A 24,814-nucleotide genomic window follows, 5' to 3' on the forward strand; every position below is an offset into this window, starting at 1 on the left:
TTCTGCCAAGAAAGATGGAGTTGTCAAGACTGTCGGATAGTTGGCGGAGCTGGGGGATGCTTTTTTTAGGATGTGCGGTGAAGCCCGGGGGCAGGAGGTTGTTGCTTCTTGTCAGGAGAAGCCACAACCACAAAAGCCAACATGTCTCCTAAGTGTTTGAAACAAGAGAAGGAGATGATATCTTTCATAAACAGGCTGCAGAGTAGCGTACTGTACGTACAACCCTACAAATCTGCAGCTCACCAGGATATTTTCCTGTTTTTTTACACCGTCAATAAACACAAAGTACCACTCTTATGGTACAAGTGTGCTGCTTTTTTTAAACATGTTTTTTGGTTTTCACAATTTAGAATTGTACTATAAAAAAACACTGGTACTATTTCCCCCTTTAACCTCTTAAGGCCCAAGCTCTTCGTTTACATTATTTTTTTTATTTCTCTTTGCTATTTGGGCCTATTGGAGCCTAATTAGAATAAAAAACTAGGAATCATTTTTTGATATGATATACTTAGTCCATAAGTACACAGATGTGTACTTCATGTTAAGAGACATGCTAATTCTTATTTTTACACTTTTTTAAATTATTTTCCAAATTCCATTGTATGTTATACTCTTCTGACACTGCCATCTGGTGGTGTCAGAAGAGTATAACATACAATGGAATTTGAAAAATAAGAATTAGCATAAGTGTCCACATAAGTGGCCATAAGACCCCAATTCAGTAGTGTACACAATTTTGGAAATAGAAGCTAAAAAGTTCTGTCCACGCATGTGGCCACTAAGCCTTTAAATTAGTGGTTCTTAACCTGGGTTCGATCGAACCCTAGGGGTTCAGTGAGTCTGCCTCAGGGGTTCGGCGGAGGTCAACACACACCCGACTAATCGTGTAAATACAAACTTCTACCTATCGGCGTATTACGGACACGGCAACAGCTGACTGATTTGCAGGTGTGTAATTTGTAGTGAGTTAATGCACTGTGTTGCTTTTGTTGTTTGAAGAAGGTGGTGTTCATGCACGGTTCAATTTGTGCACCAGTAAAAAAAAACATGGTAACATTTAAGTATGGGGAACATATTCACCGTTAATTACTTGCATATTAACAGGCAAATTAGTAACATATTGGCTCTTGACTAATCATTAAGGCCTATTCGGCAAGGCCTTATTATAACCCTAACCCTAACCAAATAACTCTAAATTAATTACTTAGAATATGTTCCCCTAGTGTCCAAATAACTCTAAATTGGTCATGATCCGTTGTCTGGATTATGTTTTTGTTATTTTTTGGAATATTTTGGTTCCTGTATGCGCTCCCTTGTTTTTTTTGGATACCATGCCGACTTAGCATCATTCTGTAATGACTGGGGGGGGGGGCTTACTGCGAGGTTTGTTCTCCCGGGATGCAAACTGACTATTCCGGACAAGGCTTGCAGGTAGGAACATATTTATTAACTCGATAAATCTTGGCAGGGCATGAGGTAAACAAACATAAACTATGGCGTGGAACAAACACACAACTGTGGCATGAAACAAACCAACCTAAACTATGGCTTCGAACAAACACGAAACTGTGGCAAGAAATAAACAAGACTTTCGTGGCCACGGCATGAATCGAACAACATGAACTGTGGTATTGCATGAAAACAAGCAATGACGCCAGGCCGACTGACTGGCAACGACAGGCTTAAATAAGGGTTTTGATTAGAAACAGGTGCGCGGTTCGAACACCAGAGGCAGGTGAAAATCATAAGTCGGCATGGTAACCAAACAAAACAAGGGAGCGTAAACAGAATCTAAAAACTAACAACAAAAACATGATCCAGACCACAGATCATGACAAAATTAAGTCTTTGTTGCTTAGAATATGTTCCCCATATTAAAGTGTTACCAAAAACATATAACTTTGTCCTGAATTTGAGAAAAAAACATTTTATTTTTCACTAATGAAGGGTTCGGTGAATGCGCATATGAAACTGGTGGGGTTCGGTACCTCCAACAAGGTAAAGAAACACTGCTTTAGAATATGGTGTAGGGTTGTACGGTATACCGGTACTAGTATAGTACCGCGATACTAATGAATCAAATTCGGTACTATACCGCCTCTAAAAAGTACCGCCCCTTCCCTTTTTTAAACGGGCACGTCGTCACGTCATGACATTGCCGGTTTTAGGGGCAGAGGAGCATGTTGGGCAGCGCACACACACACAGTACTTACAAGCAAACACAGTGTGTAGACAGAAAAGGGACAACTGATGCATTTTGGTGTAAAAAGTCAAGATAAAGGAGGAAGAGCTGCTTTAAGACATGGCTAACTATCCATCCGCAGTGTTTTAGCTTCTTCTAGATCCCTAATCCTTGCCTCCATGGTGATAAATAAAGTAAGATTATTGCAAGTAACATTATCACTGGAGGACAAGGAATAGCTAAACATGCTTCACCACACAGCGTAGGAGGATACAATAGCTTACCGCCGTCACAATGTAAACAAATGCCATGGATCTACACCTGACATCCACTGTAATGATACCAAGTACAAGAGCTTGTTGATACTACTATGATTACGTCGATATGTTTTATCATCACAAAATCTTTTTTTCCTTTTTTAAAAAATTCACATGTTTATAAAGTCAAGAAATATGTCCCTGGACACATGAGGACTTTGAATAAGACCAATGTGTGATCCTGTAACTGCTTGGTATTGGATCGACACCTAAATGTGTGGTATCATCCACAACTAATGTAAAGTATCAAAGAAGAGAAGAATAAGTGATTATTACATTTGAACAGAAGTGCAGCTAGAACATGTTAAAAGAGTAAATAAGCAGATATTAACAGTAAATGAACAAGTAAATCAATCAATTTTTTACAGTTTGTCCCTCATAATGTAGACAAAATAATAGTAACACAATATGTTACTGCAGACTAATTAGGAGTCTTTGTTTGTTTCCTTACTACTAAAAGACAAGTTGTCTATTTTATTTAAGGACTGAATTACAACAATAAACATATGTTTCATGTACACTAACATTTTTTGTTACAATAATGACAATAATTAAATTTTTTGTGGTACCGGTACCAAAATATTGGTATCGGGACAACCCTAATATGGTATAAAAACAACCATGGATCTTCCAGTAAAATAAAAATAAAAAAAGTTACCTATAAAACCGTGGTACTTTGTTTCGATTTACAGTATTGCACTGTAAAAAAACAAACAAAATTAAAGCTGCAAGCAGCGATGGACGGGACCAACCTTTGCTGGTGTTTCCTGCCTTTACCCATTCAACATATCTGTACCTGCACATCACCTACCTTCCCTGCATCCTGGAGTCAAACTGGTGCCTCCTTCTTTCACCCAGTCAGCATATCTTTACCCGCACATTACCTACCTTCTCTGCATTGTGTGGTCACGCTGGTGCTTCCTGCTTTTAAGCGGCCATCTTGAGACGGCAGCAGCGCAGCAGCATCAGCGCACCAGTTCTTTGAAGGCTCGTAAAATCAAAACCGGAGAAGTTATAAAAACTCTTTGCGCCACTTTTCTTCAGAAGGGTTCAATCTCTTTCCTGTGTGAGTTTGAAGCCGACACAACAAACCCGCTCAGAGGAGATAATGTTTGAAAAAAGGTGACAGGTTTTTACAAAACTTGTTTTGAAGGGGTAATTGCCAACTTTTTGTTGATTTTTGCTGAAGGATGTCAATTAATGAAATGTAGGTCTAAATGAGACCTACATAAAGGTTTTTGGTTCATGTCTCTATGACATTCCTACTGGAAGTTACAAGCAGTTTTGTCTGTTTTCTCTTCCCAAGAGCAGTTTTGTCAGTGTTTTATTCCTAGGGGGCGCTAGAGCGCAATTTTGAGTTTTGGGGTTTGGTTTTTTATTCGATCGCAATTTTCAACCAGTCCTGATGTGTGTGTCCAGTTTGGTGACTTTTGAAGCATTTTAAGGGGGTCAAATTACATCTCAAAGAGGCAAAAATTAATTTTTTTAGGAACATTTTGTTTTGAAGGGGTTTTTGCCAACTCCCTGTTGATTTTTGCTGAAGTTCAGTGTATGAAATCTAGGTCTAAGTCAGACCTACATAGAGGTTTTTGTTTCATGTCTCAATGACATTCCTAACGGAAGTTACAAGCAGTTTTGTCTGTTTTTTCCTAGGGGGCGCTAGAGCGCAATTTTGAGTTTTGGGTTTTTGACTAGATGGCAATTTTCGCCAGTCCTGATGTGTGTGTAAAATTTGGTGAGTTTTGAAACATGTTAAGGGGGTCAAATTACAGCTCAAAGAGGCGGAGGTATAATAAAAATAAAACCTTAGAAATACAATAGGGTCCTCTGTCCCAAAGGGACATTCGGTCCCTAAAAATGTGCAAACATTTTTCCCGTCAAAAGGTAGAATGTAAGAAAAAAATAAGTTAATTTAACCAGGTATATTATTTCCAGGTTTTCGCGGACTTAAACAAACTTTAATGATCCACAAGGGACATTTTTATTTATTTTTTGGGGGGGAGTGTTATTCTTTACTGTTTTTCTAAATATTTGCCGTGACCTGGGTCTAAATTTGGTGTGGTACGCGTGCATATGTGTATGACAAATACAGGTCCTGGACCTGGCAGGCCAGTTCCTTGGACCTTGACCTAGACACCTGGCTCTCCAAGTACCACCATAATGACCATGATTCAAATACAGTAGCGTAGTAGACCTAAGTGTTAGTTAAAAAAACAAGGCAGAAGTTTTATTTAAGAAGTATATATTTGTACATACCATGACACACAGTTTGAATATGGGGAAATAAAACTTGAGTAATGACCCGCATGAAATTAATTGAATGTAATGAAGTGATTTTTTTTGGCAGACAGACAAAGCTGGCATGGAGACTTCATGTTGGCAGACAGAGAAGCACAACAAAAGTGTCAGCACAGAGAGATAACAACTCATTATATCGCTGCACGTCAGCTGAGTTATTGCATTTATTATTGCGCCTTTTTTGTGTTATATAGTTTTTATGTTAACATTTTATACAGTGGTTATGTCAACGTGTTATTATTCATAACCATGTCAAAATCAACCAAACTTGTCATTTGTTTGTGCTGCAAAATGTTTCAGTCCAACTATTATAGTTTTTGTGTTATGGTTGTTGGTTATTAATAATATTAAAACTATAATAGTTTGGCAAAAAATGTTAAGGCGCACAAACATTTGGGGAGCTTATGACAAGGCTGGTTACGAACAATAAAACCTTAATATTAAACTATAATAGACAAAAAATGTACAGAAACTGGACATTGGATAATTATTTTTGATAATAAAATCATTTTTATTGAAACATTTAAAAATGAGCTGAACATGACAATTGTTGTTATATTTCTGAATCAGTTACAGTGTCAAGTCCAAGGCGTTAGATGGCAGTAGTTTATGCTGGCTAGTCTTTTTGTTGCGCCCTAAAAAGTGTTGACACTGTAAGTATTGCGCTTATTTGATTGTAACGTGCATCTTTAAATGTAGGTTTCATTAACACCTTTTGCGAGTGTTGAAATGAAAAAGTTAAAATCGCTAATGCTAATCGGTAGCATGTCAATGGCGAAGCGTATTTTTTTGAAAAAGTGAAGCATTACTTGACTGTTTTTTTTGGGGGGGTTTTTTGTCAATTTTTTGTTGACATTGAAAATCGCAACGTTACCTAGACTCGGTTGTTTTGGCCGAGTCCGCTCTCAGTGCTGCTGGAGTGATCGCCAAGTGCCAAGAGTCGGATAAGTGGCCGTGACGTAATGTGCGACCCGGGCATAACGTAACATTTGACGTCAGTCGGCGCCCGGTAGGACCGGCAGGATCCAATTTGTGCCCGCATTTTGTAATTACTTTGTCATTATTCCATAATTTGTCAATGTTTATTACAAAATATCTGCGATGAGGTGGCGACTTGTCCACGGTGTACCCCGCCTTCCGCCCGATTGTAGCTGAGATAGGCGCCAGCGCCCCCCGCAACCCCAAAAGGGAATAAGCGGTAGAAAATGGATGGATGGGTTATTACAAAATATGGGGTTACTATGTAATTAAGTGAATATTATAAATTATTTTTATATTCACATTTATCTCCATTGTATTTTATATTATTAATACAACATTTAGATTTATATTATTTATTTATATTTTTTACAATAGATTTTTGTATTTATATCAATGTTATAATTTATATAAAATGTATTATTTATATATATTTGATGTATTTGAACATATATAAATAAAATAATACACTTTATATAATTTATATGAATACAAATAAAATATAAAAAAATAATAGTAAAAATTGTAAAATGTATATAATAATTTGAAGTTTGTTATAGTTTATTTTTTATAATTTAGAGTTATAAAATGTTATATTTCTATAAAAGATATATATATATAAATATATATGTGTATATATATATATATATATACATTTTATATTTTATTTGTATTTACATAGATGTTATTTATATACAATTTATTATATATTTATTTTTATAATAAAATTTTTATATTTAATTTTTTATAGTTTAGACTTATTATATTTGTATAAAATGTATATACTGTATATATTTTTTACGATGTATTTTTTTACATTTTATATCTGTTATATTTATATAAAATGTATATTATATATTTTGAATTTATTTTTTATATTTTACTTGTGTTGATACGAATGTTATATTATTTATATAAAATGTATATTATATTATTTATATATATATATTTTATAATTTTGTGTATTTTTCTTATATTTATATAAATGTTATAATTATATAAAGTGTATATTATTTATATATATTTCTTGTTTTTATAATATATATATTTATATTTTGTTTATAGTTATATAAATGTTATATTTATATACAATGTATATTTATATATAAATATTTTTGATATTTTTTATAATTGTGTATTTTTATTATATTTATATAAATGTTATAATTGTATGAAGTGTATATTATTTATATATATTGTTTTTATAACATATATATTTATGTTTTGTTTATCGTTATATAAATGTCATATTTATATAAAATGTATATTATTTACATATATTTGATATTTTTTATAATTGTGTGTATTTTTATTATATTTATATAAATGTTATAATTATATAAAATGTCCATCCATCCATCCATTTTTCTACCGCTTATTCCCTTTGGGGTTGCGGGGGGCGCCGGTGCCTATCTCAGCTACAATCGGAAATGTATATCATATTATTTATATACATTTGATAAATATTATGATTTATTTTTGTGTCATAATTTAGCACTGGCTACTGTAGAGACATATAGTCATTTAAAAAAATGTGTCCATCATGATTTTCGCTCAATTGATGATCATGATTTAGTATTTTGGCGGGAAAGTTGCAAGGCGCAATTTTCCACGCGTTTTACCCCCCACTTTCGGGAGTGGTCACGTGACGTGCGCCTCCACGTGCGTGTGTGTGTTTTTGGAGTGGGGTAGAAAAAAAAGCACGGTGTGATGTCTTGCACTCGGTTCAGTTCGGGACAATTCGACTCGACTCGACTCCCCCCGCCCCCCAGGCTAAAAAAAAAAAAAAAAAAAAAAGCAGCAGCGTTAGTGCGCAGGCGCGCCTCTCCCGCTGCAGAGAGGAGGATGAAAGTGCTAGAAAACGCGACGTTTTCAATGATTTGACGTCATAAACCTAGATATAAGGAGAAGAGTCACCGCGCCCGGGACCTGCGGACATTTTGCAGCGTGAGTACGGCGGTCGCGGCTGCGATGATGTCAGCAAGTTTTGCAGGTGCAGCCTGCAGGTCTCTCCTCACTGCGGGAAGGAGCCCTGCCTTACGATGCTGCATCTTTGTGTTGTGCCATGGACCCCAAAACTGCCTTCATGACAGTGACTTGTCCAAACTCTAGTCCGGGGGACACTTGGCATTTTGTTGGACATTGCACAAAGAAAATTAATGGGGGGGAAAAATAGCAAAAAGGCACAATAATCATTTTAAATGACTGCAGGCTGGTTGTTTTATTTCGTTATCCACAACTTTTTAGCGTTCTTGATTTATTTTCTACATGCATCCTTTGTTTTATTTTAGTATGCAACACTGGCTGCTTTGGAAAGTGCATGCAGGTTTAAAGCATCCTCTTTAAGACCACCTTGCACCCTGGTCACATGATGTAACACACCTGCTAATCACAAACATGCTTGGACATTCACACATTTAATAATAATAATAATAACTTATGTATGAATTTTGGGATATTCACACTATAATAGTAATATAATACAAAGATTTTGGTTGTAGAAGCTAATAATAATAAATGGTTTTTTGGTGTACAATTGTATGTGTGAATGTTTGGACATTCACACAACTATAATAATACATGATAATAATAATAATAATAGATGGTTTTTGGTGTAGAATCTTGTGTTTGAATGTTTTGACATTTACACAATAATTATAATAATATATGCTTTTTGGTGTACAATCTTATGTGTGAATGGTTGGACATTCACAAAATAAATAATAATAGATTATTTTTTTGACGTAGAATCCTATGTGTGAATGTTTGGAAATTCACACAATAATAATAAATAAAAATAGATTATTTTTGGTGTAGAATTTTATGCGAGAATGCTTGGACATTCACACTATTAATTATATTAAATCCTTTTGTGGTGAAGAATGTTATTTGTGAACGCTTGGGCATTCACACAGCAATAATAATAATAGATGATTTTTGGTGTACATTCTTATGTGTGAATGGTTGGACATTCACAAAATAAATAATAATAGATGATTTTTTTTTAATGTAGAATCCTATGTGTGAATGTTTGGAAATTCACACAATAATAATAAATAAAAATAGATTATTTTTGGTGTAGAATTTTATGCGAGAATGCTTGGACATTCACACAATATTAATAATAATAAAATGTAGAATGTTATTTGTGAACGCTTGGGCATTCACACAGCAATAATAATAATAGATGATTTTTGGTGTAGAATCTTATGTGTGAATGTTTGGAAATTCACACAATAATAATAAATAAAAATAGATTATTTTTGGTGTAGAATTTTATGCGAGAATGCTTGGACATTCACACAATATTAATAATAATAAAATGTAGAATGTTATTTGTGAACGCTTGGGCATTCACACAGCAGTAATAATAATAGATGATTTTTGTTGTAGAATCTTATGTGTGAATGTTTGGAAATTCACACAATAATAATAAATACAAATAAATGATTTTTGGTGTAGAATTTTATGTGAGAATGCTTGGACATTCACACAATATTAATAATAATAAAATGTAGAATTTTATTTGTGAACGCTTGGACATTCACACAGCAATAATAATAATAGATGATTTTTGGTGTAGAATCTTATGTGTGAATGTTTGGAAATTCACACAATAATAATAAATAAAAATAGATTATTTTTGGTGTAGAATTTTATGCGAGAATGCTTGGACATTGACACAATATTGATAATAATAAAATGTAGAATGTTATTTGTGAACGCTTGGGCATTCACACAGCAATAATAATAATAGATGATTTTTGTTGTAGAATCTTATGTGTGAATGATTGGACATTCACAAAATAAATAATAGATGCTTTTTTTTATGTAGAATCCTATTTGTGAATGTTTGGAAATTCACACAATAATAATAAATAAAAATAAATGATTTTTGGTGTAGAATTTTATGTGAGAATGCTTGGACATTCACACAATATTAATAATAATAAAATATAGAATGTTATTTGTGAACGCTTGGGCATTCACACAGCCATAATAATAACAGATGATTTTTGGTGTACAATGTTATGTGAGAATGCTTGGACATTCACACAACAATAATAATAATAATAAATGGTTTTTTGGTGTAGAATATTTGTGAATGCTTGGACATTCACACAATGATAATAGATTATTTTTGGTGTAGAATCTTATGTGTGAATGCTTGGACATTCACACAATAATAATAGATGATTTTTGGTGTGGAATCTTATGTGTGAGTGATTGGACATTCACACATGTAATAATGATAATCATACATCGTTTTTTTTGGCGTAGAATCTAGTTATTATATATTATTTTATATGTGTGAATGTCAAAGCATTCACAAATATAACTAAATCGTTTTTTGGTATAGAATCTTATGTGTAAATGTTTGGACATTCACATAATAATAATAATATGGATTATTTTTGGTGTAGAATATCATTGTGTGAATTTTTGGACATTCACATAATAATAAAAAAAATATTTTTGGTGTTGAATCTCATGTGAGAATGCTTGGACATTCACACATATAATAATCATTAAAAATATATTTTTTGGGTGTAGAATCTTATATGTGAATGCTTGGACATTCACACATGAATAAAAATAGATGATTTTTGGTGTGGAATCTTATGTGTGAATGATTGGACATTCACGCATGTAATAATAATAATTATCATAAATCGTTCTTTTGGCGTAGAATCTTATATGCGTGAATGTTTCGACATTCACACATATAATAATAACTATAAATCATTTTTTGGTGTAGAAACTTATGTGTAAATGTTTGGACATTCACACAATAATAATAATAACAATAATGTAGGTTATTTTTGGTGTAGAATCTTATTGTGTCAATGTTTGTACATTCACACAATAATAATAGATTATTTTTGTTGTGGAATCTTATGTGCGAATGCTTGGACATTCACATAATAATAATAATATAGATTTTTTGGGGGTGTAAAATATTATTGTGTGAATGTTTGTACATTCATACAATAATAATAATAGATTATCGTTGGTGTGGAATCTTATGTGTGAATGTTTGGACATTCACACATATAATAATAAATATAATACAAATAAAATAAATAAATAAATAAATATAAATAATTTTTGTTTCTATAATCTTTTGTGTGAATGTTTGGACATTCACACAATAATACAAATAATCATACGCAGTCTGATAGTTTATATATCAATGATGAAATATTAACATTGCAACACATTCCAATACGGCTGCTTTAGTTTACTAAATTGCAATTTTAAATTTCCCGCGAAGTGTCCTGTGGAAAACGTCGCGGTATGATGATGTCTCGGGTTGTAGCAGACATTTTTTTCCCAGCCCGATTCAAGCTATAATTCGTCTGCTTTAATCGCATAATTACACAGTATTCTGGGCATCTGTGTTGCTGAATCTTTTGCAATTTGTTCAATTAATAATGGAGACGTCAAAGAAGAAAGATGTAGGTGGGAAGCGGTGTATTGCAGCTGCCTTTAGCAACACAAACACAGCCGGTGTTTCCTTGTTAAAATTCCCGAAGGTGAAGCTTTACTATGGATCAGAGCGGTCAAGCGAACATGGATCCCGACCACATGTCAACCGGCAGGTTTCGGGGAGAAAATTGTGGTAGTAAGTTGGCTCTTACCCTAGTTATGAGCGGAGCTTGCGTCCTCCTGCAGCTGCGGACTATTTATTACCTCCTCCCACCGGAGACACTGGCGGTCACCACACCCGTGGCCACACCCCTCAGACTTTCGACTTTCAGGTACTATATAATCTCACTAAAACACTAGTAACACAATAGGCAGATAAGGGATTTTTCCAGAATTATCCTAGTAAATGTGTCTAATAACATCTGAATCGCTCTCACTGCCCTCGCCTTTTTTTTTTTCCACTTTTTTTTTTCTAGTCCGTCGCTCTCACTTTCATCATCCTCAAATCTTTCATCCTCGCTCAAATTAATGGGGGAATTGTCGCTTTTTCGGTCCGAATCGCTCTAGCCGCTGGTGGCCATGATTGTAAACAATGTGAGGAGCTCCACAACCCGTGACGTCACGCGCACATCGTCTGCTACTTCCGGTACAGGCAATGCTTTTTTTTATTAGCGACCAAAAGTTGCGAACTTTATCGTGGATGTTCTCTACTAAATCCTTTCAGCAAAAATATGGCAATATCGCCAAATGATCCCCGTTTAAATAAGAACATCTCATTTCAGTAGGCCTTTTAAACAAAAACTTGTGGCAAACACAAAATGTGCAACATTTTACACAAAAAATATCTCAAAGTGGAGTATTTAACGTGACGTAATTGAAGCCTTGAATAGGTCAATAATTAATAATGACATTGATTTTGATTCTTTTTTTTTTTTTTTTAAGAAAGAAACAGCCTGCATGGCAGCTTTGTTTTATTTAAGTCAAAATTGCAACATTTTTTTGTTACATTTCACCTGTTTGCTCTTTTATACTGCTTTTTATGTTTTGTATTTTTTTAATCCTATGTTTAGAATGTGCCGTTGGGAGGTAAAAAAAAATTCCCTGCGGGCCGCAAATGGCCCCCTGGCCGCACTTTGGACATCCCTGCCGTTTTTCAGCCTTTGGCTCCACACCCCTATGTCCATCTCGAGCCACTTTATTAGGTACACCTGTGTTAGAAATGGGGGATGCTACATTCTGCTGGATGCTGCACATTATTGCATCATAGTGGGATAATTTTATTTATTTTTAATTCCACACCGTCCAATCAGAGCGTGTGAGACGGTGCAGCCAGCGCCCTGTCGGGAGCGTGCTTTGTGCCCCGTGGTGACTCAGCAGAGCGCCGCAGAAAGAGCGTGCTGGTGATGATGATGATGATGATGATGATTGTCCTTGTGTCCCCGCCCGCAGGCCATGGAGGAGGTCCAGGAGGAGCCCAGGAGGAAGCCTCTGGTCCGGGCGGCGTCGGAGGAGAGCACGGCGGACCTGAGCTGGGCGGGGGGGTCGCCGACCCCCGGGGACACGTTGCCGTGGAACCTGCCCAAGCACCACCGCATCAAGCGCTCCAAGTCGGCCTCGGGGGACGTGCTGGACGCCGCCGAGCGGGCCGTCATCCGCATCGCAGGTACTGTGGCTCTTTCACCAGATTATAATGCAACTGATCTGACAGAGCATAAGAAGACTGAGCGGTAGGGACCTTTACCCCGGTATTTCCGCTGAAAGCGGCCTCGTTAGCGAAATAGTGCAGACTTTTAGGCGATCTGGCGTGAAAAATCATCTATTATTATTATTATGTGCCACAGGCCCCCATATCCCCATTTAGCTCCCCGGGATATGCCTGTACATGATTCTTTCATTTTGGACCTCCAGAATCAGCAAGTCCTCAGCCACTTGTGTCAATAAATAATAATAATAATAATAATAATTGATTATTTTTGGTGTAGAATGTTGTGTGAGAATGCTTGGACATTCACACAATAATAATAATGATGATAATAATAATAATAAATAGAAGATTTTTGGTGTAGAATCTTATCATGTGAATGTCCAAGCATTCACACAATAAGATTCTACACCAATAATCTTCTGTTTATTATTATTATTATTATTATTATTATTATTATTATTGTGTGAATGCTTGGACATTCACACAACTATAGTTAATAATAATAATATGTGATTTATGGTGTGGAATCTTATTGTGTGAATGCTCAGACAATACAAAAAGATAGTAGTAGTAATAATAATAATAATAATAATAATAATAATAGATGAATTTTGGTGTAGAATCTCTTTGTGTGAATGCTTTGACATTCACACAATAATAATAATAATACCTGCAATAATAATAAATGATTTATGGTGTAGAATCTTATTGTGTGAATGCTTGGACAATACAAAATAATAATAATAATGATAATAATGAATAGAAGATTTTTGTTGTAGAATTTTATTGTGTGAATGATTGGACATTCACACATTTATAGTTAATAATAATAATAGGTGATTTATGGTGTGGAATCTTATTGTGTGAATGCTCAGACAATACAAAAAGATAGTAGTAATAATAATAATAATAATAATAGATGAATTTTGGTGTAGAATCTCTTTGTGTGAATGCTTTGACATTCGCACAATAATAATAATAATACCTGCAATAATAATAAATGATTTATGGTGTAGAATCTTATTGTGTGAATGCTTGGACAATACAAAATAATAATAATAATGATAATAATGAATAGAAGATTTTTGTTGTAGAATTTTATTGTGTGAATGATTGGACATTCACACATTTATAGTTAATAATAATAATAGGTGATTTATGGTGTGGAATCTTATTGTGTGAATGCTCAGACAATACAAAAAGATAGTAGTAGTAGTAATAATAATAATAATAAAAGATTAATTTTGGTGTAGAATCTCTTTGTGTGAATGCTTTGACATTCACACAATAATAATAATAATAATAATACCTGCAATAATAATAGATGATTTATGGTGTAGAATCTTATTGTGTGAATGCTTGGACAATACAAAATATTAATAATAAAAATAATGAATAGAAGATTTTTGTTGTAGAATTTTATTGTGTGAATGATTGGACATTCACACAATAATCGATAATAATATTAATAAGTGATTTATAGTGTATAATCTTATTGTGTGAATGCTTGGACAATACAAAATAATAATAATAATAATTAATAACAATAGATTATTTTTGGTGTATAATCTCTTTGTGTGATTGCTTTCACATTCACACAATAATAATAATAATAATACCAGTAATAATAGTAATAACAATAGATGAATTATGGTGTAGAATCGTATTGTGTGAATGCTTGGACAATACAAAATATTAATAATAATAATAATAATGAATAGAAGATTTTTGTTGTAGAATTTTATTGTGTGAATGATTGGACATTCACACAATAATAGATAATATTAATAGGTGATTTATAGTGTATAATCTTATTGTGTGAATGCTTGGACAATACAAAATAATAATAATAAATAACAATAATAGATTATTTTCGGTGTAGAATCTCTTTGTGTGAATGCTTGTACATTCACACAATAATAATAATGAACTTTTTTTGGTGTAAAATCTTATTGTGTGAATGCTGGATTTTCACACAATAATAATAATAATAGATGATTTTTGGTGTGGAATCTTATGTGAGAATGCTTGCACATTCACACAACAATAATAATAATAATAATAAATAGTTTTTTGGTGTAGAATGTTATTTGTGAATGCTTGGACATTCACACAATGATAATAGATGATTTTTGGTGTAGAATTGTATTGTGTGAGTACTTCGACATTGACACAATATAAATAGTAATGATAATAGATGATTTTTGTTGTAGAATGTTGTGGGAATGCTTGGACATTCACACAACAATAGTAGATAATAATGATAATAGATGATTTATGGTATAGAATCTTATTGTGTGAATGCTTGGACAATACACAATAATAATAATAATATAATGTTTAGTGTAGAATCTCTTTGTGTGAATGCTTGGACATTCACACAATAATAACAATCATGAAGGATTTTGGTGCAGAATCCTATTGTGTAAATGCTAGGATATTCACTCAATAATAATAGATGATTTTTGGTCGATAATCTTATTGTGTGAATGCTTGGACATTCACACATTAATAACAATAATAATAAATGATAAGGTCCCCATGTCCCCATTTAGCTGCCCGGGATATGCCTGTACATGATTCTTTCATTTTGGACCTCCAGAACCAGTAAGTCCTCATCCAGTTGTGTCCACAGAATACCAATGAAGTCTGAAAACCTTGGACAAGTTGAGTTGTAGACGGACTATTTTATTCTGGAAGTAAACCGGGTACTTTATTTTGTGTTTGTGCGTGACTTCCCGTCTCGCAGATTTTGAACGGATTTGTTGTGGCGCCCGTTGGAAATAGAAGTGCGGGAATGGCGTGTGGGTGACGTTCACATTGACTTGAACAAAAAACCCGGAAAGAGTCCCGCGGATTGTGTGTGCTGGTCCACTGCAGTTCTCACATTTAGTGGGAATTCGGGGGTTAGTGTTGCCCATTTAGCGAGGAATTAGAGCAGCCGCCTACTTGTTTTAAAAATGAGAAAATACTGGAAGTGTGTCACATTTATAGAATGTGCATTTTTCTATCTGTGCCTGTGATGTTGTTGTTGTTGTTCTCATTCACCTGATCAACACTTTCATCAGTTCATGCTCATAGACTGTGCTTGGACAGATTCAACTATTTATCCTCTACATAAGGGGTGTGTGCACAGGAAGGAAGGTTTTTGTTCTTTGTCGTGGAAAAAAGAATGTTTCCGTCAACAAAGAATTGAATCGTTCATACGACATATCAGGTTTAATGAATTGTAATAAGCTGAATCAAATCTAAATGATTCGTACACACACTACATCGAAACTTAATGAATCGTTCCTGCACTCCATTGAATTCTCATGAATCCTTCATGCATTGAATCATACTTTAATGAATCATTCATACTTTAAATCAAGTCTTGATGAATCATTCAAACACTAAATCAAATCTTGATGAATTGTTCATACACTACATCGAATCCTCATGAATCGTTGATATACAAAATCAGATTCTAATGAATCATTCATACACTAAATCAAATTTTAATGTATCGTTTATACACCAACTTGAATCTAAATTAATCGTTCATACACTAAATCGAATTTAAGGTTCATTTCAAAATCCATTTTAAGGTCCATTTTAACATCCATTTAAAAAATAATTTTAATGTCCATTGTAACATCCATTTTAACGTTCATTTTAACACTCATTTTAACGTCCATTTTAACCTCCATTGTAACGTCTATTTTAACATCCATTTAAACATTAATTTTAATTTCCATTTTAACATCCATTTTGACAAAAAATTTAACATTTATTATAACATCCATATTAACATTAATTTTAACATTCATGTTAACATTCATTTTAACGTCTTTTGTAATGTTCATTTTAATGTCCATTTTAACGTTCATTTTAACATCAATTTTAACATTCATTTTAAACATCCATATTAAAATTAGTTTTTAACGTCCATTTTAACATCAATTTTAACGTTCATTTTAATGTCAATTTTAACGTCCATATCAACATTAATTTTAACATCCTTTTTAACATCCTGTTTAATGTCCATTTCAACGTTCTTTTTAACATCCATTTTAATGTCTATTTCAACATCAATTTTAATGTTCATTTCAACATCCATATTAACGTCCATTTAAACATTAATTTTGAAGTCCATTTTAACAACCATTTTAAATTCCATTTTAACGTCCATTTTAACATCAATTTTAACGTCCTTTTTAACATCAATTTTAACATCCATTTTAACATCCATATTAACATCCATTTTAACATCAATTTTAACGTTCATTTTAACATCATATTAACATTCATTTTAACGTCCATTTGACGTACACTTTAACATCCATTTTAACATTCATTTTAACATCCATATTACCATTAAATTTAACGTCCATTTAATGTCCATTTTAACATCCATAGTAACAATAATTTTAACATCCTTTTTAATGTCCATTTTAACGTTCATTTTAACATCCATTTTAATGTTGTTTCAATATCCATATTAACATTAATTTTTTTAACGTCCCTTTTAATGGCCAATTTAACATTAATTTTAACGTCCATTTTAACATTCATTTTAACATCCTTTTTAACATCCTTTTCAACGTCCATTTTAATGTTCATTTGAACATTAATTTTAACGTACATTTCAACAACCTTTTTAAAGTCCATTTTAACATATATTTTAACATCCAAATTAACATTAATTTTAACATCTTTTTAACGTCCATTTTAACGTCCATGTTATCATCCATTTTAACGTTCATTTTGACATCAATTTTAATTTTCATTTTAACATACATATTAACATTAATTTAAACATCCATTTAAACATTAATTTTAACGTCCATTTTAACAACCATTTTAAAGTCCATTTTTACATTTATTTCAACATTGATTTCAATATCCATTTCAACATACATTTTTAACAACCATTTTAACGTCCATTTTGACATCCATTTTAATATTCATTTTAACATACATATTAACATTAATTTAAACATCCATTTTAACAACCATTTAAAGTCCATTTTTACATTTATTTCAACATTGATTTCAATATCCATTTCAACATTAATTTTTAACAACCATTTTAACGTCCATTTTGACGTCCATTTTAAAGTCCATTTTAACGTCCGCTTTAACATCAATTTTAACATCCATATTAACATTAATTTTAATATCCTTTTTAACATCCTTTTTAACGTCCATTTTAACGTTCTATTTAGCATCAATTTTAATATTCATTTTAACATTCATAGTAACATTCATTTTAACGTCCATATTAACTTTCATTTTAACATCAATTTTAGTATTCATTTTAACATTCACTTTAATGTCCATTTTAACAACCATTTTAAAGTCCATTTTAATGTCTGTTTAACAACCATTTTAAAGTCAATTTTAACGTTTATTTCAACATTGATTTCAATATCCATTTCAACATTAATTTTTAACAACCATTTTAACGTCCATTTTAAAGTCCATTTTAATGTCCGCTTTAACATCAATTTTAACATCCATATTAACATTAATTTTAACATCCTTTTTAACGTCCATTTTAACGTTCTATTTAGCATCAATTTTAATATTGATTTTAACATTCATAGTAACATTCATTTTAACGTCCATATTAACTTTCATTTTAACATCAATTTTAGTATTCATTTTAACATTCACTTTAACGTCCATTTTAACAACCATTTTAAAGTCCATTTTAATGTCCGTTTAACAACCATTTTAAAGTCCATTTTTACGTTTATTTCAACATTGATTTCAATATCCATTTCAACATTAATTTTTAACAACAATTTTGACGTCCATTTTAAAGTCCATTTTAATGTCCACTTTAACATCAATTTTAACATCCATATTAACATTAATTTTAACATCCTTTTTAACATATTTTTTAACCTCCATTTTATCGTTCATTTTAGCATCAATTTTAATATACATTTTAACATTCATAGTAACATTCATTTTAACGTCCATTTTAACAACCATTTTAAAGTCCATTTTAATGTCCGTTTTAACTTCCTTTTTTTACATTCATTTTAACATTCATTTTGACATTCATTTTAACATCAATTTTAGTATTCATAGTAACATTCATTTTAACGTCCATATTAACTTTCATTTCAACATCAATTTTAGTATTCATTTTAACATTCATTTTAACGTCCATTTTAACAACCATTTTAAAGTCCATTTTAATGTCCGTTTTAACTTCCTTTTTTTACATTCATTTTAACATTCATTTTGACATTCATTTTAACATCAATTTTAGTATTCATAGTAACATTCATTTTAACGTCCATATTAAGTTTCATTTCAACATCAATTTTAGTATTCATTTTAATATTCATTTTAACGTCCATTTTAACAACCATTTTAAAGTCCATTTTAATGTCCGTTTTAACTTCCTTTTTTTACATTCATTTTAACATTCATTTTGACATTCATTTTAACATAAATTTTAGTATTCATAGTAACATTCATTTTAACGTCCATATTAACTTTCATTTCAACATCAATTTTAGTATTCATTTTAACGTCCATTTTAACAACCATTTTAAAGTCCATTTTAATGTCCGTTTTAACTTCCTTTTTTTACATTCATTTTAACATCAATTTTAGTATTCATAGTAACATTAATTTTAACGTCCATATTAACTTTCATTTCAACATCAATTTTAGTATTCATTTTAACATTCATTTTAACGTCCATTTTAACAACCATTTTAAAGTCCATTTTAATGTCCGTTTTAACTTCCTTTTTTAACATTTTAACATCAATTTGAAATAATCCCATTTAAGGTCCCTTTTATCGTCCAACGTGGACGCCTTACATCCTACTGTACATCCTAGCTGCATTTACTAAGTCCCATCATAATGTGTTCATGAAGGAGGGTGTATGTACTCCTGCAGCGAGGCTGGCGGTAAAGGTGCGGAGGTTTGAGTCACACACCAGGAAGTGTGTCCGGGTTAGCGAAGCGTAGTTTCACTTTTGTAACGCCACTCTGCTTGTCTGGTTGCCATCTTATTGTGTGTGCGTGTGTGCGTGCGCGTGGTCTGTCAGGCCTGCGCCTTTAAGAGGAGGGTGTGACATGAGGCGTGTGTTTTTGTAGGCGGGGCCGTGGGGGAGACCGGGTGGGCAGAGCCGGTCAGGCCGGGTCAGCGGCTGTCTTTCACTTTCACTATCAGCAGACAGATGATGCAGAGTGAGGCGGTGCGCAGCGTGAGGGAAAACATGCGTCCGCTGCAGGCCAGCGCCCAGCCGGCCCTGCTGACCCCGGGTCAGCGTCCGCCCGAGGAGCAGGACTACATGCAGGCCTACGAGAACGTGCGGGAGAAGTATAAAGGTAACGCCGGCGTGGAATCCACAGCCTTCCATCGCTCCCAAAGCAGGAAGTGGAATACTTTTACAGTCAAATGCACACCTTTTTTTTTGGGTTTTGCCCTGATTTTTGTCTGCAGCAGCTTCCTGTGCCTGAGAAAGGAATGAATGAGTTGGGAAAAACAACAACTAACTTCTTTCATGGCCATGTTGTCACTGCTTTGGCAAAACAACAACAAGAAGTGCGACCACATCCAATTGTGTGTTATTGCTTTATTTTGAAGTACCTACATGTCACTTTTTAGTGGTATTTTATTTTGTTAAAGTGAGCTTTGACACTTTAACACCAGCTTTGCTCAGCATCAGGCAGGCTGTTATTGTTGTCATTTCAAATCAATCGATAGTTATTAATGAATATAAAAGTAGATGAGGCAATTACTGACGTTGAATTGAAATCCTGGAATTTTTTTTTTAGGATAGTTGAACTACAGCATACAATTACCAAAACAGGTGGAATATTTTGAAGTCGGAACAGTTTGAGTCAGATGAAAAATCTGGAAATGGGCGAAGTTTGAAAAATGGCCCATTGATCTCAATGGGAATTTATAAAAAATTGGGGAATTTCGGAAAAAGCAGGAATTTTTTGGGAAAATGGTAAAAAAAAAAAAAAAAACTTGAATAAGTTGATATGGTTGGTGTTGAAATTTTTCAAATTGGTGGAGAAATGTTGAAGTAGTAACATTTTTGATTGAGAAATGGTATTAAGGAATTTCTGGAATTTCAGGGAAAACAGGGAATTTTTTGACAGAAAATAAACAGAAGTTTGTGGAATATTTTTTGAACTTGGCAAAAAGGTAGTTTAAAATACCAGGATGGTGGAATGTGTTGAAGTTGGAACAGTTTGAATCAGATGAAAAATGTGGAAATGGTGGAAGTTTGAAAAACGGCCAATTGATATCAATGGGAATTTACAAATAATTGGGGGATTTCGGAAAAAGCGGGAATTTTTTAGGAGAGTGGTAAAAAAAACAAAAAAAAACTTGAATGAGTTGATATGGTTGGTGTTGAAATTTTTCAAATTAGTCGAGAAATGTGGAAGTAGTAACATTTTGGATTGAGAAATGGTATTAAGGAATTCCTGGAATTTCGGGGAAAACAGGGAATTTTTCAGGGGAATTTTTTGACAGAAAAAAAAAACAGAAGTTTGTGGAATATTTTTTGAACTTGGCAAAAAGGTAATTTAAAATACCAGGATGGTGGAATGTGTTGAAGATGGAACGGTTTGAATCGGTTGAAAAATGTGGAAATGGTGGAAGTTTGAAAAATGGCCCATTGATATCAATGGGAATTTACAAAAAATTGGGGAATTTCGGAAAAAGTGAGAATTTTTTAGGAAAATGGTAAAAATAAGAAAAAACTTGAATGAGTTGATATGGTTGGTGTTGAAATTTTTCAAATTAGTCGAGAAATGTTGAAGTAGTAACATTTTGGATTGAGAAATGGTATTAAGGAATTCCTGGAATTTCGGGAAAAACTGAATTTTTCTGGGGAATTTTTTGACAGAAAAAAGGGTGGAAATAGGGTTTGAAAAAAACAGGAGTTCCTGGAGTATTTTTTTAACTTGATAAAAAGGTAGTTTAAATTTCCAGGATGGTTGAATGTGTTGAAGATGGAACGGTTTGAATCGGTTGAAAAATGTGGAAATGGTGGAAGTTTGAAAAATGGCCCATTGATCTCAATGGGAGTTTACAAAAAATTGGGGGATTTCGGAAAAAGCGGGAATTTTTTAGGAAAATGGTAAAAAAAAAAAAAAAAACTTGAATGAGTTGATATGGTTGGTGTTGAAATTTTTCAAATTGGTCGAGAAATGTTGAAGTAGTAACATTTTTAATTGAGAAATGGTATTAAAGAATTCCTGGAATTTCGGGGAAAACGGGGAATTTTTCAGGGGAATTTTTTGACAGAAAAAAAACAGAAGTTTGTGGAATATTTTTTGAACTTGGAAAAAAAGGTAGTTTAAATTTCCAGGATGGTGGAATGCGTCTAAGTTGGAACAGTTTGAATCAGATGAAAAATGTGGAAATGGTGGAAGTTTGAAAAATGGCCCATTGATCTCAATGGGAGTTTACAAAAAATTGGGGGATTTCGGAAAAAGCGGGAATTTTTTAGGAAAATGGTAAAAAAAAAAAAAAAAAAACCTTGAATGAGTTGATATGGTTGGTGTTGAAATTTTTCAAATTGGTCGAGAAATGTTGAAGTAGTAACATTTTTAATTGAGAAATGGTATTAAGGAATTCCTGGAATTTCGGGGAAAACGGGGAATTTTTCAGGGGAATTTTTTGACAGAAAAAAAACAGAAGTTTGTGGAATATTTTTTGAACTTGGAAAAAAGGTAGTTTAAATTTCCAGGATGGTTGAATGTGTTGAAGATGGAACGGTTTGAATCGGTTGAAAAATGTGGAAATGGTGGAAGTTTGAAAAATGGCCCATTGATCTCAATGGGAATTTACAAAAAATTGGGGAATTTCGGAAAAAGTGGGAATTTTTTAGGAAAGTGGTAAAAAAAAAAAAAAAAAAAAAAAACTTGAATGAGTTGATATGGTTGGTGTTGAAATTTTTCAAATTGGTCGAGAAATGTTGAAGTAGTAACATTTTTGATTGAGAAATGGTATTAAGGAATTCCTGGAATTTCAGGGAAAACGGGGAATTTTTTGACAGAAAAAAGGGTGAAAATAGGGTTTGAAAAAAACAGGAGTTCCTGGAGTATTTTTTTAACTTGATAAAAAGGTAGTTTAAATTTCCAGGATGGTGGAATGTGTTAAAGATGGAACTGTTTGAATCGGTTGAAAAATGTGGAAATGGTGGAAGTTTGAAAAACGGCCCATTGATCTCAATGGGAATTTACAAAAAATTGGGGAATTTCAGAAAAAGAAGGATTTTTTTAGGAAAGTGGTAAAAAAAAAAACTTGAATGAGTTGATATGGTTGGTGTTGAAATTTTTCAAATTGGTGGAGAAATGTTGAAGAAGTAATATTTTTAATTGAGAAATTGTATTAAGGAATTTCTGGAATTTCGGGGAAAACAGGGAATTTTTCAGGGGAATTTTTTGACAGAAAAAAAACAGAAGTTTGTGGAATATTTTTTGAACTTGGCTAAAAGGTAGTTGAAAATACCAGGATGGTGGAATGTGTTGAAGTTGGAACAGTTTGAATCAGATGAAAATTGTGGAAATGGTGGAAGTTTGAAAAACGGCCCATTGATATCAATGGGAATTTACAAAAAATTGGGGGATTTCGGAAAAAGTGGGAATTTTTTATGAAAGTGGTAAAAAAAAAAAAAAAAAAACTTGAATAAGTTGATATGGTTGGTGTTGAAATTTTTCAAATTGGTGGAGAAATGTTGAAATAGTAACATTTTTGATTGAGAAATGGTATTAAGGAATTCCTGGAATTTCGGGGAAAACGGAATTTTTCCGGGCAATTTTTTGACAGAAAAAAAAAAGACGTTTGTGGAATATTTTTTGAACTTGGAAAAAAGGTAGTTTAAATTTCCAGGATGGTGGAATGCGTTGAAGTTGGAACAGTTTGAATCGGTTGAAAAATGTGGAAATGGTGGAAGTTTGAAAAACGGTCCATTGATCTAAATGGGAATTTACAAAAAATTGGGGAATTTCGGAAAAAGCGGGAATTATTTAGGAAAATGGTAAAAAAAAAAAAAAACTTGAATGGGTTGATATGGTTGGTGTTGAAATTTTTCAAATTGGTCGAGAAATATTGAAGTAGTAACATTTTTGATTGAGAAATGGTATTAAGGAATTCCTGGAATTTCAGGGAAAACTGAGATTTTTTTGACAGAAAAAAGGGTGGAAATAGGGTTTGAAAAAAACAGGAGTTCTTGGAGTTTTTTTTTAACTTGATAAAAAGGTAGTTTAAATTTCCAGGATGGTGGAATGTGTTAAAGATGGACCGGGTTTGAATCAGATGAAAAATGTGGAAATGGTGGAAGTTTGAAAAATGGCCCATTGATATCAATGGGAGTTTACAAAAAATTGGGGAAATTCGGAAAAAGCGGGAATTTTTTAGGAAAATGGTAAAAAAACAAAAAACCCGAGTGGTCTGAATGAGTTGAAATGGTTGGTGTTGAAATTTTTCCAATGGGTCGAGAAATGTTGAAGTAGTAACATTTTTAATTGAGGAATTTCTGGAATTTCGGGAAAACGGGCAGTTTTGTCTTTCTAAAGAGGAATGTTTTGACGGTGGAACGATGGAAGTGGGTTGAAACATGTGGAAGGAGTAGTGGCCAGAAAAAAGGGGGGAAATAGGGCTTTGGAAAAATCCTGGAATTTTTTGGAACTTGGAAAAAAGGTTGTTTAAATTACCAGGATGGTGGAATGTGCTGAAGGTGGAATGGTTTGAAAAGGTTGAAAAATGTGGAAATGGTGGAAGTTTGAAAAATGGCCAATTCAATTTGAATGGAAAAAATGTCCTGGAAATCTGGGAATGTTTGGAATATGTCAAGGGAAAGCCCGCGATTCCCGAGTTTGAAGTTGGAAAACTTTGAATCAGATGAAAAATGTGGGAGTTGTGGAA

General features: G+C 33.0%; 1 protein-coding gene across 6 annotated transcripts in view; it reads left to right on the forward strand.

Annotated features, from left to right (window-relative positions):
- The window catches only part of pleca (plectin a), a 163,333-nt gene that overhangs the window by 6,946 nt on the left and 131,573 nt on the right, over positions 1-24,814 (forward strand). For 4 of the 6 annotated variants that reach the window (XM_061896949.1, XM_061896951.1, XM_061896950.1 and 1 more), the window contains exon 4: positions 12,655-12,868. In XM_061896949.1, coding sequence (XP_061752933.1) covers positions 12,655-12,868 — 214 coding nt within the window. Of the gene's footprint in view, positions 1-12,654; positions 12,869-20,072; positions 20,251-24,814 lie in introns of those variants that run through there. The other 2 variants (XM_061896955.1, XM_061896956.1) reach the window with 1 other exon arrangement.

This window comes from Nerophis ophidion, linkage group LG04, assembly GCF_033978795.1.
Source record: "Nerophis ophidion isolate RoL-2023_Sa linkage group LG04, RoL_Noph_v1.0, whole genome shotgun sequence".
NCBI classification, from domain to species: Eukaryota; Metazoa; Chordata; class Actinopteri; order Syngnathiformes; family Syngnathidae; genus Nerophis; species Nerophis ophidion.